Source organism: Peromyscus californicus, unplaced genomic scaffold (genome assembly GCF_007827085.1).
Source record: "Peromyscus californicus insignis strain IS unplaced genomic scaffold, ASM782708v3 Scaffold_9__1_contigs__length_137607984, whole genome shotgun sequence".
NCBI classification, from domain to species: domain Eukaryota; kingdom Metazoa; phylum Chordata; class Mammalia; order Rodentia; family Cricetidae; genus Peromyscus; species Peromyscus californicus.
In genome coordinates, this window is record NW_026294617.1 from 115051856 (window position 1) to 115064650 (window position 12795).

The 12795-nt window shown below is 42.2% G+C and overlaps 1 protein-coding gene across 1 annotated transcript in view; it reads right to left on the reverse strand.

Moving 5' to 3' along the window:
- Nucleotides 1-12795, reverse strand: part of Mttp (microsomal triglyceride transfer protein) — a 40533-nt gene that overhangs the window by 8533 nt on the left and 19205 nt on the right. The window contains exons 10-15 of the mRNA XM_052731773.1: nt 12585-12692; nt 7671-7883; nt 5772-5983; nt 3547-3644; nt 3335-3456; nt 1757-1984 (exon numbers count right to left, since the gene is read on the reverse strand). Of these exons, the coding sequence (XP_052587733.1) occupies nt 1757-1984; nt 3335-3456; nt 3547-3644; nt 5772-5983; nt 7671-7883; nt 12585-12692 (981 nt within the window). The remainder of the gene's footprint in view (nt 1-1756; nt 1985-3334; nt 3457-3546; nt 3645-5771; nt 5984-7670; nt 7884-12584; nt 12693-12795) is intronic.

Consider the following 12795-nt stretch of genomic DNA (forward strand, 5'->3'; position numbering starts at 1 on the left):
AGAGACAGAGACAGACACACACACAGAAACAGAGAGAGAAAGAGAGAGAGAGAGCACTGAGTAATTCTATCTGCCCTGGTGGCTGTGACAGGCTGCCAGCTGCCAATGTTTCCTTCAATGTCAGCACTTGACCTGGAGTGGTATGTGCTTCTGAAGCTAGGATGGCATTGCTGGAGTGTTCTGCAGAGCCTGGGGCCTCGGCAGCTTATTGGTGAAATAACCTCAGATCTGCCAAATACTTCAGCCTGACACACATGAACACTGGTGATGTTTAATAGTGAAGGGGCAATCTCTCATAGACCACACCTTGCTTAGGGTGCAGTATCTTAATGAATAGGAAAACCATACAAGAAAATTTAAGTCAGGGATTAACAGACTATAGCTTTCAGGAAACTCATTCTGCTTCACTGGCTATTTTTGTAAATAGCATTTTATTGGAACACAGCTCTACTCAGGTAATAGACTGCTGATGGCTGTTTTCACTCTGTAATCATAGGGCTGCATAGGTGCATCAAGACCATTTGGCTCTTGAAGCCTGAAATAGTCACTCTCTGCCCTTTACAGGTCTGCCAGCACCGAGTGTTTATTTATGTATCACTAGAGGGCTGGAGAGTATGAGTGGCACCTCTAGTTCTCCTCTTCATTCACATGAAAAGAAACCTGCTTTTCTCCAAAGTGCACCGACACCCAGTGCAAAGCTGGAAAATCCAGCTTCCCTTGCAGCTAGAGATAGCTTCATGACACCACTGTGGTCAGGAATATTCTATCCAGGCTTCTGGATGGCCATCCAGCTCTTCATCCTTCTCTTCCTTCTTTAAGGGGCTGGGTGCTGTGCCAGAAGGGGAGTGGTCATCACAGAGTCACAAGTTGACAAGCGTGAGATTAAAAGTCATAGTAAAGCTGGGCATGATAGTGCAAGCCCTTAATCCCAGCACTTGGGAGGCAGAGGCAGGCAGATCTCTATGAGTTTGGGGCCAGCCTGCTCTACACAGTGAGTTAGGCAGGCTGAACTAAAGTGCAAAGATTCTGGTCCCTGAGGATTACTGTGTTAACTCTGGACAGCCTATTTCCAAATGCTTATTACATCATAAAAGTCAAACTATCAATTTCTTTGTTTTTGAGATCTATATCTACTTTGAATTTATATAAGGAGCTATAAAGATAGAGACATTCTCCACTAAGCAGCTAATAATAGAGAAGGCAAATGGTACTTGTGTATAGCGAAGGAGAAAGAGCAACAATAGCAAGAGGACCAAACGTACAGAGGGTGAGCTCCAAGACCCACAGAGCTGTAACTTGCACTTTCTAGACACGCTTAAAATGTGTCTGGTGGGCTGAGGGAGGCTCAGTTGGGTAGTGTCTGCTGCACAAGCGTAAGACCTGACTTCGGTTCCCATCACTCACACAGAATCAAGGCACAGTAGTGCACACCTGTAATCCCAGTGCTGGGGCGGTAGAGATAGCAGACGCTCTGGGGCTTGCTGTCTGGCCATCATAATGTAACGGAGCATGCTCCAGAGTCAGTGAGTGACTGTCTTAAAAAAGAAGCTGGAAAGCAATTGGGGCAGACATCTGAGAATGACCTCTAGCTTCCACAAGATCTGACTGTGCAAAGACCTGCTTACTGTGCACAAACATGCATACACACACACACACACACACACACACACACACACACACACACACACACACACACACACACACATTGTGCCAGGACTCAATAGACACTTGAAGGCTGAGAGAGGTAAAGAGTTACCTGAGAATGGTCTATTAGCAGAATAAGCCCTTTCACCACACTGACAGGGTCACTAGACGCCGACAGCATTTTGGACATCAAATCACTGTATCCATTGAAAAAAGTGACAGGTCTGAGCTGAACATCAAACAGGATGGCTGACATGCCAGCATAGGAGTCAAGGTTTTCCTCCCCTTCGTCAGGAGTGGCTGCAATTAAGCTTTCCAGTCCCTGAGCTTCAATGACCACCTAGGGAGAAAAGGACACAAGGTTGATGACCACCGTTTCCACCTGCTCCACAATGATGGAGATGCCTCTGAGCTACAAACAGAACTTTTCCAGGGCCCGGACCTAAATATCTTCTGTAACTAGGCAAGAATAAAAACCAAACCTCTGTGCCTGAACATAATAGAAATTAGCTCTCTCCATGTAATCTTCAAAACCACCCTTGGATGTATGGAAGATTTTATTCACTTAGTAGATGAGTGAAGATGGGTGAATATTCACTTAGCTAGTATGAGGCAGAAGCAGGGCTTGAATGCCTTCTCCATGACTACAAAGACCACAGGCCTTCTGTCGGAGGGCATCATCGGAGACGCTTGATCTCCCCACCCTGTCTCATACAGTGGACCTGCCATCTTCTGGAGCCTCTGAAAGGAGATGGAGAGGCAAGGGCAGTGCCACCCAATCTGCTGTTCTGAGAGGGTACATTCATACCCTCCATGTCAAACTTTCACCCCGACCATAAAACAAGGCCATACTATGAGGAAGCCTGCCCCCTGATGACTAGCATGTAAAGAATTTTGCGTACTTTCAATCCTGCATAGTCAGGCACTAACCACTGTATGCTTGGCATTCTCGAGTGCATATTAGAGAGCAAATGGCAATGCCTTGGCATGGAGGGTATGAGATTCTGACCAGGGTGCCACTGAAGGGTGTGGACATCTCATGTCAAGTTCCCACAGCCATGGATCATTTTTGAAGCTTGAATAGCTTCAATTAGAAGGCTACAGTCTGAGAGTCATTAAACTAAACTGATGGTATAGTTCACAATAACAATAAATCATCATTTAATTTTGGACTAAAGTTCAACCAGTTCTCAACTACCGACACTTGATTCTTGTCTCCTAGCAGTACTGGAGAAATATGAATTAACTCTTTGGGAGCTGTACATTGTATTATGAAGTTTCTTGTAGGAGAAACCAGTCTCTGCAGAGATGAGCAAAAGGGCAAACACAGCATAAAATTAAACTCTTAGAAACACCCAAGCAATGCATCTGTGATTGCAAGCTTTACTAGCAACTTCTGGCACAGCCTCAAGTCTGTACATGTATGTGTGTTTGGAGTTACAGACAGACATCTGGCACAGCTTCAAGTTTGTGCGTGTGTGTGTCTGTGTGTGTCTGTGTGTCTGTGTGTTACAGACAGACGTCTGGAAAGTGAAGCAAACCCAACTACTTTGGTTTCAACTTCAGAGTTGAAGCTTTATGCCAGAAACCACCGCTGGCTTACGAGCATATTCTGTAATGCTGCTCTCTGTATATGTTATTTTACCTCACACCAGTTTCTTTCATTAGTAACTCGTGGGATGGAAGGTACCTGACTACCATGAAGATCTGTCTTCCCGACGTACTGGAAGATGTTCAGGTTACTTCTCCTCAGAATGCCAGAACCCGAGTACAGCAGGTCAAGGCTGTATGTGGATGCTGCACGGGGGCTACCTAACGACAAAATAACCACAGGACTCAGGAACAGTTCGGCAATGCTAATGAAAGGGGGTGGAACAGGAAGCTCTTTGGGGGGTCACATACGTTCTATGTAGCCAGTATAGGCAGAAGAGGACCCACTCTTGGAGAAACGGTCATAATTGTGAGCAACCATCTCCTTCAGGACTCGACGGATCATTTTGCTGCAACACAGAAGAGAAGACTTCTCATTGACGGCAATGTCTGTTTCCCAAATCAAACTGGGAATGCAACCAAATCCTCAGCGTTCTAAAAAGAAGGCCACATTTTCCTCATGCCCCAAGACTGAAGGAAGTACCAGCTGGGCACCAGTGGCAAGATGTGGGCTTTCCCCTTCATTCCTCAAATATCGGAAACCTAGTTTGGTGTCAAAAGGACAAAGGTAAGGGTGCCCAGCAATGAGATGTCTTCAGCTGACTGGGGGACACTTTGGGCAGAAAACACAGTTTGAATCATCATAGTTGTGTTGTTAAAATAGTATATAAATTTAAGGAAGCTACGTCAAACGGGACTGCACACGTTTTCTTTACTTTTTCCATACCTTCTAAAATCACCATTGGCAGATGATACAAAACAGTCAGTTTTCAGGATTGCTATCTATGCATTTTCCACCACAGAGAAAGCGCAATAAAGCCCACAGGAGAATGGTTCTCTCCTCTTACTTCAGGACTGTGTCATGGTTATGTACTCAGCATTGAGATCTTTTCATTTCTCATCAGGTCATGCTAATCAGTCAGTAATAGCAAAATTACAACATGTCACTCTTCCCCCTCACCAGTAATCAACTAAAGTAAACCAGGCCTAGGTCTGAGGCAGAAACATTTTGCAAGAAGGAATGGCACTTTATATCTCCCTATGTACCGGTGTCACCAGTTCATTTGATTTTTGGCTTGGAAGTGAAAAGGTCATGTTCTCCAATATTCAGACGGTTTCCATGTGGATGAACATTAGACACACTCTGCTGTGTGCCAGAGACGAAACGAGAGCCAATAGGGAGGCATCAGTGTATAGGAACACACAATAACCAAGTCCCCAAAGTGGCACAGGTTTGCTAAGTGGCAGTGAACTTCCTGACACCAGGGAGAGTCAAGTGGAGTCTGGTACAACTTGCCAGGAAAATGAACAAACAAACAAAACCGCCCTACACTGGAAAGAGACACATACCAAACAAAGTTGGCCTTAACATCTCGTCCAGCTCTAAGGGTTTTGTTACTGAGAATCAGATGTAAATGTTTACCACGGCTTCTTTCTGTTTCTTAGGCTGCTCTCTGCCCCACTACCTCCTCTTTCCTGTCCCCAAATCGCTAGGTTCACAAAGCAGAGGCAGCAGACACACCAGGGCCTCCTCCAAGGAGTGTCAGTAACAAGGAAGGAACAGAAGAACCTGATCCATAGAGGCCAGCAAGGCCCGGGTTCCTTCCTGCTCCCGACCCCACTCACCTCCCTCCAGCTGGCCTGCTCCTTCCTCCCTTCTTCCCCTGCTGATTTCCCCTTCCTTCTGCTTCTGATTTCTCATTCCTCTTATTTTGATTTTCTTGTCTTTTACTTCCACCCAACCCTATTCCTTTTTCCCTTTTCTCTAAGGGATGCACACACTGGATCTTCCCTGGGGGAAGTGTTCCTTGTGTACGGCAGAGAAGATAAACATCCCTCTCTGATTCCAGTGAGCAGGAGCTTTGGGGGAGGCGCCCTCAAGAGGGAAGTTCAGAGTGAAATAGGAAGGGGCACTTGGGAAATGGAACGATGTGAGTCCAGCGAGAGGGACCGAGTGACCCGAGAGGGACCGAGTGACCGAGCATACTGAAGTCCACGGGAACTGCTGTGCAGACCTGAGCTTTTCCTAAACAGTGGGCCGTGACTAAGATTTGTAACTTCAGTAGCAAATTCAGGGGAGTTGTGACATAAGTCTTCAAAAATTCCTCACATTTGAAAAGTTAAGACAAAAGAGCATTTGTTGAGAATGGTTCATCTCATTGTGCTACTTACAAAAATAGTCCTGTTGAAAATGCAATTTGACTTTAAAACTTTCCTAGCATTTGGTGATCTATATATTTACTACACTGAGTGGATACCCAGAGTAACAGCCTTACCCCAAGTTCCAAATCTCAACCAGCGAAAGGGAAGCTGTTTTATCTGACTCAGTAAAGACTTTCTTTGGAGAAATTTGACATTCACTGGGTTTATGTAACACTACCTTGTGTAATGACCAGGTCATGATTATTAGCTATGTATGCACCACATCAATATACAAATGGACATGAGTAAGAAGAAGCATATGGAATACATCATACCTCGAGGGCATTTCAAAATGCAGGATGTCTTGCACAAAGGTGAGCATGTATTTATTCATTTCTTTGGGAAGTTCCCCAATAGACAGCAGAATGTTCTTCACATCCATGTAGGATGGATTGTTCTTTAAGATCACAGCAGCGGCAGCTGTGCGCACAGTCTTCTCATGAACCTTACGATTCTGGTGGTATATCCTGTTCAAGGTCTTCTTCACCTGTTAGAAGACGTTTAATCTTATCACAACCATGGAGTTTTAAAGTTGATGTCGTAGGGACAGTGAGATGGGTCATCAGATATCAGTCTCTGTGGCCAAGCCCGATGACGTGAGTTCAACCCTCTGGACCCACATGGTGGAAGGAGAGAACTGACTTCAAAAAGTTGTTTTCTCAACTCTTCATGTGTGTCATGTTACATGCATGCACACATACACACACACACTCAATAAATTAATGTAATAATTTAAAGTTGATATTGTAGTAAGAGAATAGCAAGTGCTTATTTAGATACATATGTGTTACTACATTTGCTAGATTCCTCTGCAATTAGGTTGATCCGTGTGACTAGGCTAGCTACTGGATTGTGAACAGAATTGATGTGGATGGCACTTAGGCAGAGGCAGGTAAGACCTGGCATGCCTTCTGCATCTCTTTCAGGACTGCTGTGGACACAAAGCCACATATTCCCTAACCCACGTTAGACACAGCACGAGTAGTAAACTGTGGATCAACGGTAAGGTTTTGCAGTTCATGTGTTTTGGAACAGTGCTTGGTATTACCTAATAAAGACTTCTAAGGCTGCCATGGCAATGGGAATTTGTGGAGGAGAAGGCAATATGAACTGGTATTCTTTTACAGTAAAGTATCTTAGATTCCTTTCCCCTATTTTTTTAATAGAAAATTTATGTGCCCATTTCTAAAAGTAGTTTTATGTTCATACTAAAAAGAGAAACAGTTTCCAAACATTCCCAACCCCAGCTCATACACAATCTCCCCATATTGGCACTCTGCATCAATCTCTATGGTTTGAATGTGTCTCCCCAAGGTTTACATGTGGTCATCAGTGTGGTGGTGTTACCGTGGTAGAATCTTTGAGATGTGGGGTCTAGGGGAACATAATTAGGTCATGAAGCATTGCCTCCAAGAGGAATTAATACAGGTTTCACAGGACTACTTTAGATCCTTCAAGAATTGGTTTCTCTAAGGGATTACAACACCTCTCTTGAATCTTTATTCTACATATACCATGCTATTTTCTTCAGTTCTTCTTGTCTCTTGCCTCTTCCCATCTCTTCAAATCTTGCCCTTGCTCTCAGACTTGTTGGAGTTCAGTAACCTACCCAAGAACAAACAACCAGGAAAGAACCACCCAGAATGATAGGTAGGTTGGTCTTTCTTAAAAGCCCACACCTCATGCCTCACAGTCAACTACCTTTCATACAAAATAGTAGGAGGACACTCAGCTGCAGACAGCATCCTCAGTGGTAAACACTGTCAAGGAAGCTCCCATTGAAACACTCTCTGCTCTAACAAAATCACAATGTAGGAGGCTTCCCGAAAACCATCCATGAGCAGTTGAGGTCACATACTTCAACCAGTTGAAAACTTTAACAGTGCTCTGAAATGTACAAAAGGAAAGATATTTCTAAAGAGAATTTAGCTACCTGGACAACTACTAGAATTTGTTTCTTAAGATAAGAAAATGTGTTTCAGGATACAAGACATCTCTATTCAAAATGTGAGGCTGATTTAGAATAGCCTTAAATACACCTTAAGAGTTATTTCTAAGCATAATGGAGTGATTGTTGTGAGAAAAAACAAAAACAAAAGCAGAGGAACTTGAGAGGAGATGGCATTTGGTTTACCAGAAGTGTTTTTTCTCCCTCCTTCTGTTCATGTGTTTACCTCATCTGTGATGAAGGAGACATCATATCTCTGGAGGACAGTGGTAGCCAGGTGGCTGACGGGCCCTTCTCCAGCCTCAGCGTACTTCAAAAGGAATGGGATGCCTTCAGGAAGCAGAGCGTTCTTCAGAGCCAGCAGATACATCGTGATGTCCTCTTTTTTCTCTGGCTTTTCAAGTCCTCCCAGGATTAGCTTCTTAGCTTCAACCACTGCCTAAAACACCATACACCTTAGACAAATGCCCAACTTCACACTCAGACAAAAAAAAAAAAATCAACTTTTAGGAACTTTGCGTTGGCTGCTAAGTAAAGCTTGCTAAAGGTACCAAGTCTTCTCAAATGTCTGCTTACATGTTCTAGAGAAGCAGAGCATAATTCATAATGGGCCTTTAGTCTTTAACACACTCCAAACACAAACAGTCAATGATGAAGCTCAGTTATTCTATATGGAGGGAACTGCCTCAGCACCTCAAACAAAGGCAGCTGTGGTTCCATACCCCAGACTCCTTTGCTCATGGTTTAATACTACAGCATCCATGGGGCTTGGCTCCTGGACCTCCTGGTGACAGCAGGATTCATGGGTGCTTAAGACTCTTAGACAAAATAAAGCAATATTTGCATGTGACCTTTATGTACCCTCCTGCCTATGTGAGTCATCTCTCCATTATTTGTTGTACTCAATATAATGTGCCTGCTGGGTGAATGGCCATACTGTGATGAATACATGGTTACTGCACATGCATTATAAAGTATGAAGTCCGTGCTCACTAAATAATGCTGACTGGGTGCTTTTACATGTGGATTTTTTCTTTAGCCACAATGTGATATTCAACACAGAAATTGATTAAAAAATATATCAGCCATTTAATAATTATTGGAATTGAAAATGTAGAGATTTGTCATTCTCTAATATCTTAGATGTAATGCTAAATTTGATTTCTGCCAAATTTTAACATCCCTGTTGTTAGTGACCCTTTCTCGAATGCTTATCATGCATTCTATCTTTGGCTGCTCCCTGTGGAGTCTCAAGAATGATTCTCCATATTGTTTTTAATAACAAGCATTTGGAAGAAAAAAAACAACACAGTGATGTCTTTCTTTAGCAGAAGAAAATGGGGACTGAATGCTTGCTCATAATAAGAATGAGGGAAAGGGGGCTATATATAATATTCAGCATTTTAAACTGGTAAAATAGGAAAACAGGCTTTTAATGGATATTACTAGATTTTTAATCCGCTTTGGTTCTCCATATTTAGTTATGCTTACAAAGTGAGTTATTGTCTTTCTTTTTTTAAATGTAGCAGATGAGATATTGGATAGCCTACTCAGACAAGCCAAGATGCCTTCACAAATATGATTAAGACACAAAGTTCTAGGTGATCAGCAGCAAGTTAATCCTATCACCAAAACTCACATATGAAGATCGCACTCATCACAGAAAAAGTTCCAATCAAGGAGGAAGTTGTAGAGTCCCATAGCCTGTAAGGACACCACTCAAAAGAGACGAAGAAGATCATTCAATTGTGGTAAAGGGTTGAGTCATCAAGAGAACAGTAAGAACTACAGACATACATACGTGCAACAACAGAGCATCTGAGATCTGAAAGGAGACATACTGCAACCCAAGAAACACACAGGACTTTACAGGTCACCCAGACAAAGCCAATAAGGAAACATCTGACATGAACTCCACTTGGGGCAAGTGCCTCCAAGTCATACGCTGAACATCACATCCAATACCTACACAGTAGATTTTCTTCTGAAGGATAGACAGAAAATTTGCAGGCTACATCATATATTAAGTTTGGGGGTTTTGTTGTTGTTGCTGCTTGGGGGCTTTTGGGGGTGGGCAGGGTCTCACTATGTAGCCTGGAGCTCACTATGTAGACCAGAGAGCTCCAGGTCCCTGTGCCTGCCAAGTGCTGAGATTAGAGGTGTGCAGCACCATATCTGGTACACTGCAAGTTTTAACAAATTTAAGAAGACTGAGACCATATCAAATATTTTTCAGCCATAATTATGTGAAACTAGAAGTCAAATAACAGAAAGAAATCAAGGAAAATTAACAAATAGGTGGAAATTAAACAATATTTTCCTGAACAACTATTGGGTCAAAGGGAGACTTAAAATACACTTTCAGGTAAATGAAAATGGAAATACAACATACTTCATGGTTGCAGTAAAAACAGCCCTGAGAACAAAGCTTACAGCATACTTGCTGACATCAAAAGGGATCTCAAATAAACAACATGTTATGTTTCAAATAACTGTTGTCAAGCACAAAAGAAACTCAAGATTAGCAGAAGGGAGAAAATAACAAAAACCAGACAAGAAAAAAAGAAATAGAAAATCATGCAAAAAAATCAATGAAAATAAAATTTGAGTTTTAAAAAACATAATCAAAACCAACAGACCTTATGCTAGAATAAGAAAAGACTCAAATAGGCAAAATCAGAAATGAAAGATGAGACGTTACCACTGATGAGACACCACATAAGGTCCTCAGAGTCAGAGCAAGTGGTACAGAAGACTAGGCAACTTGGAGAAACAGCCCAGCTGCTTGAAACAAACAAACATGACCAAATGATGAAAACCTCAGGAGTGTGGAGACACTGGCAATGCACAAGACTGACTGCATAATTAAGGAAAGGCCAGGACCAGATGGCGTCACATTTAAAGCGAATACTACCACTGCCACTGTGCAAAGCATTGCCTCATACCAGAGCCAAGACACTACCAGAAGACCAGAAACCGATTTCACTGCTGGACATGGACTGGAAACGTCTAACGAAGGAACGGCAGCAGGGAGGAGGAGAGATGGCTGGGCAGTTAAGAGCACTTGATGCTCTTGCAGAGGACTCTGGTTCAATTCTCAGAGCCACATGGCAGCTCACAATCATCAGTAGCTCCAATTCCAGAGCATCAAACTCTTTCTTCTGGTCTTCACAGGTACCAGGCACAAACGCAGTGCAATTACATACATGCAGGCAAAACATGCATACACATGAAATAAATAAACCTTTTTAAATCAGCAAGAGTACACTAAAATGCCAACATACACATCCTACATGATTGAGTGAGATTCATCCCGTAATGAACTCAGCCACGGTTTTGCATATGTAGATCAACAAATGTAACTGACCATATCAGCAGAGTGAAGGCCAAAACAATATGGTCATCTCAACAAATGAAGAAGAGACGTCAGACAAAGTGTCACCTTCTATTCTGGTAACTCTCTACAAATTAGGTGTCGAAGGAATATCCCATGTGATAAAAGCCATGTGTGGTGAATTCATAACTAACACACTACACAGTGAGAAGCTGAAGGCTTCTCTATGATCAGGATCATGACAAAAATGCTTAGTAGGCACTACTATTTATCCTCATACTTAAAGTCCTAGCCAGAATAATTAGCCAAGAAATAGAAATAACAGCCATTAAGTAGGAAAATAAATATGTGAAACCACCTGTTTCATGACCAGATGGCTTTACACACAGGAAAGCCTACAAACCCCACTATCTCACTATTGGAACTGATGCATGGGTTTGGGAAAGTGGTGAGACACATGTCAACCAACAAAATCAGTGGTATTTCCAAATGTTAACAATGTAGTGTCTGAAAAGGAAGTTACAAAAACAGCCCTTTTATAGTAGCATCAAAAAATACTTAGAGTACTTATAACCCAGGAAGTGGGACACTGTATACTGAACACTAGAAAATGGTGAATAAAACAGCTGAGGATATCACTAAGAAGTAAAAGGATATCCCATGTTGGAAGAATTAAATGTGTATACGATCCAAAGCAGATTCAATGCAAACATATAAACATATCAATAACATTCTTCAGAGAACTAAAAAATACAGTTCTAAAATCTGTATAGAATAAAAAAGACACCGAATGGCCAAAGCTACTGAGTAAAAAAAAACAAAGCTAGAGACATCACATTACTGTATTTTACAATACAGTACTAAGCCACAGTCATAAAAATGGCATGGTGTTGGCATAAATTTATAGAAACAACAGCCTGTGGGATAAATAAGCCCACATAGCAATGGTCAAATGATTTTTTCCACAAAAATGCCAAGAACATACAATGGGGAAAGCAGTGTCTTCAATATGGCTGTGAGAAAATGTACATTCACATACAGCAGAATGAAAGTGTATCCTTAACTAACTCCTGAACAAGAATTAGCTCAAAATCAATTAAGTATTTAAACTTGAGATCTGAAACTGCAAAATATCTAGAAAAAAAGCACAGGGGGAGGCAGAGTATGAAAACACACCGTAATCCCAGCACCTGGGAGTCTGAGGTAGGAGGCTATGAGTCTGACGCCTGCCTGCTTAGGCAAATTCAAGGCAAGCTTGAGCTACATAGTGAGACCCTATTTCTAAAGTAGGCAAGGCTGCAGATGAAATTCAGTAGGAGAGTCATGTGCAAAGCCATGAGTTTGAGTTCCACCACACAAACACATACACACAAGTACGCAAAAGCACACACATGCACACACTCACACACACACACACAATTTGTCTAAGACAAATAAAAACAAAGGAAAAAAAACGCCTAAGTACATACATAGAAGACTATCACAAATATGTATTAGGAGGAAGATTAATGGGTGATTTGCTTTCTAGACAGTATTTATTGAGTACAATCTATGTACTAGGAACCATTTAAGCAACTGGTATTGAAAAACAAGGCTTCATCACTGTGTGGAGATTACATCCCAGTGAGAGACAGAAATAAACAAGAAAGCTAATGAGCAGCTGAACTGTAAAGTAAGTGAGATGGGAATGATTGCTGGGCAAAAAGGAAACGGGGAGCGGGCTTGAGGCTGGAGAGTGGCTGCGTTGGCAGCATGGCAGTACACTGGGCTGTCTGGACAGCAGTGACATGAGACAGTGGCACTTACTTTGAGCTTGCATCCTTCATTCTGACACAGCTTCCTGACAAGAGCTCCAATGATGATCATAACTGTTTCTCTGATGTCATTGCTTGCAAACGAACCTTTGAACTTACTCTGTAGCCAAGCAGGGATCAAATAATAGGTTATCAGAACACTTCAGCATTCCAAAGGGGCACTTTCAGTTAACAAAGTAACAAACACCTAGAAAAATGATTTT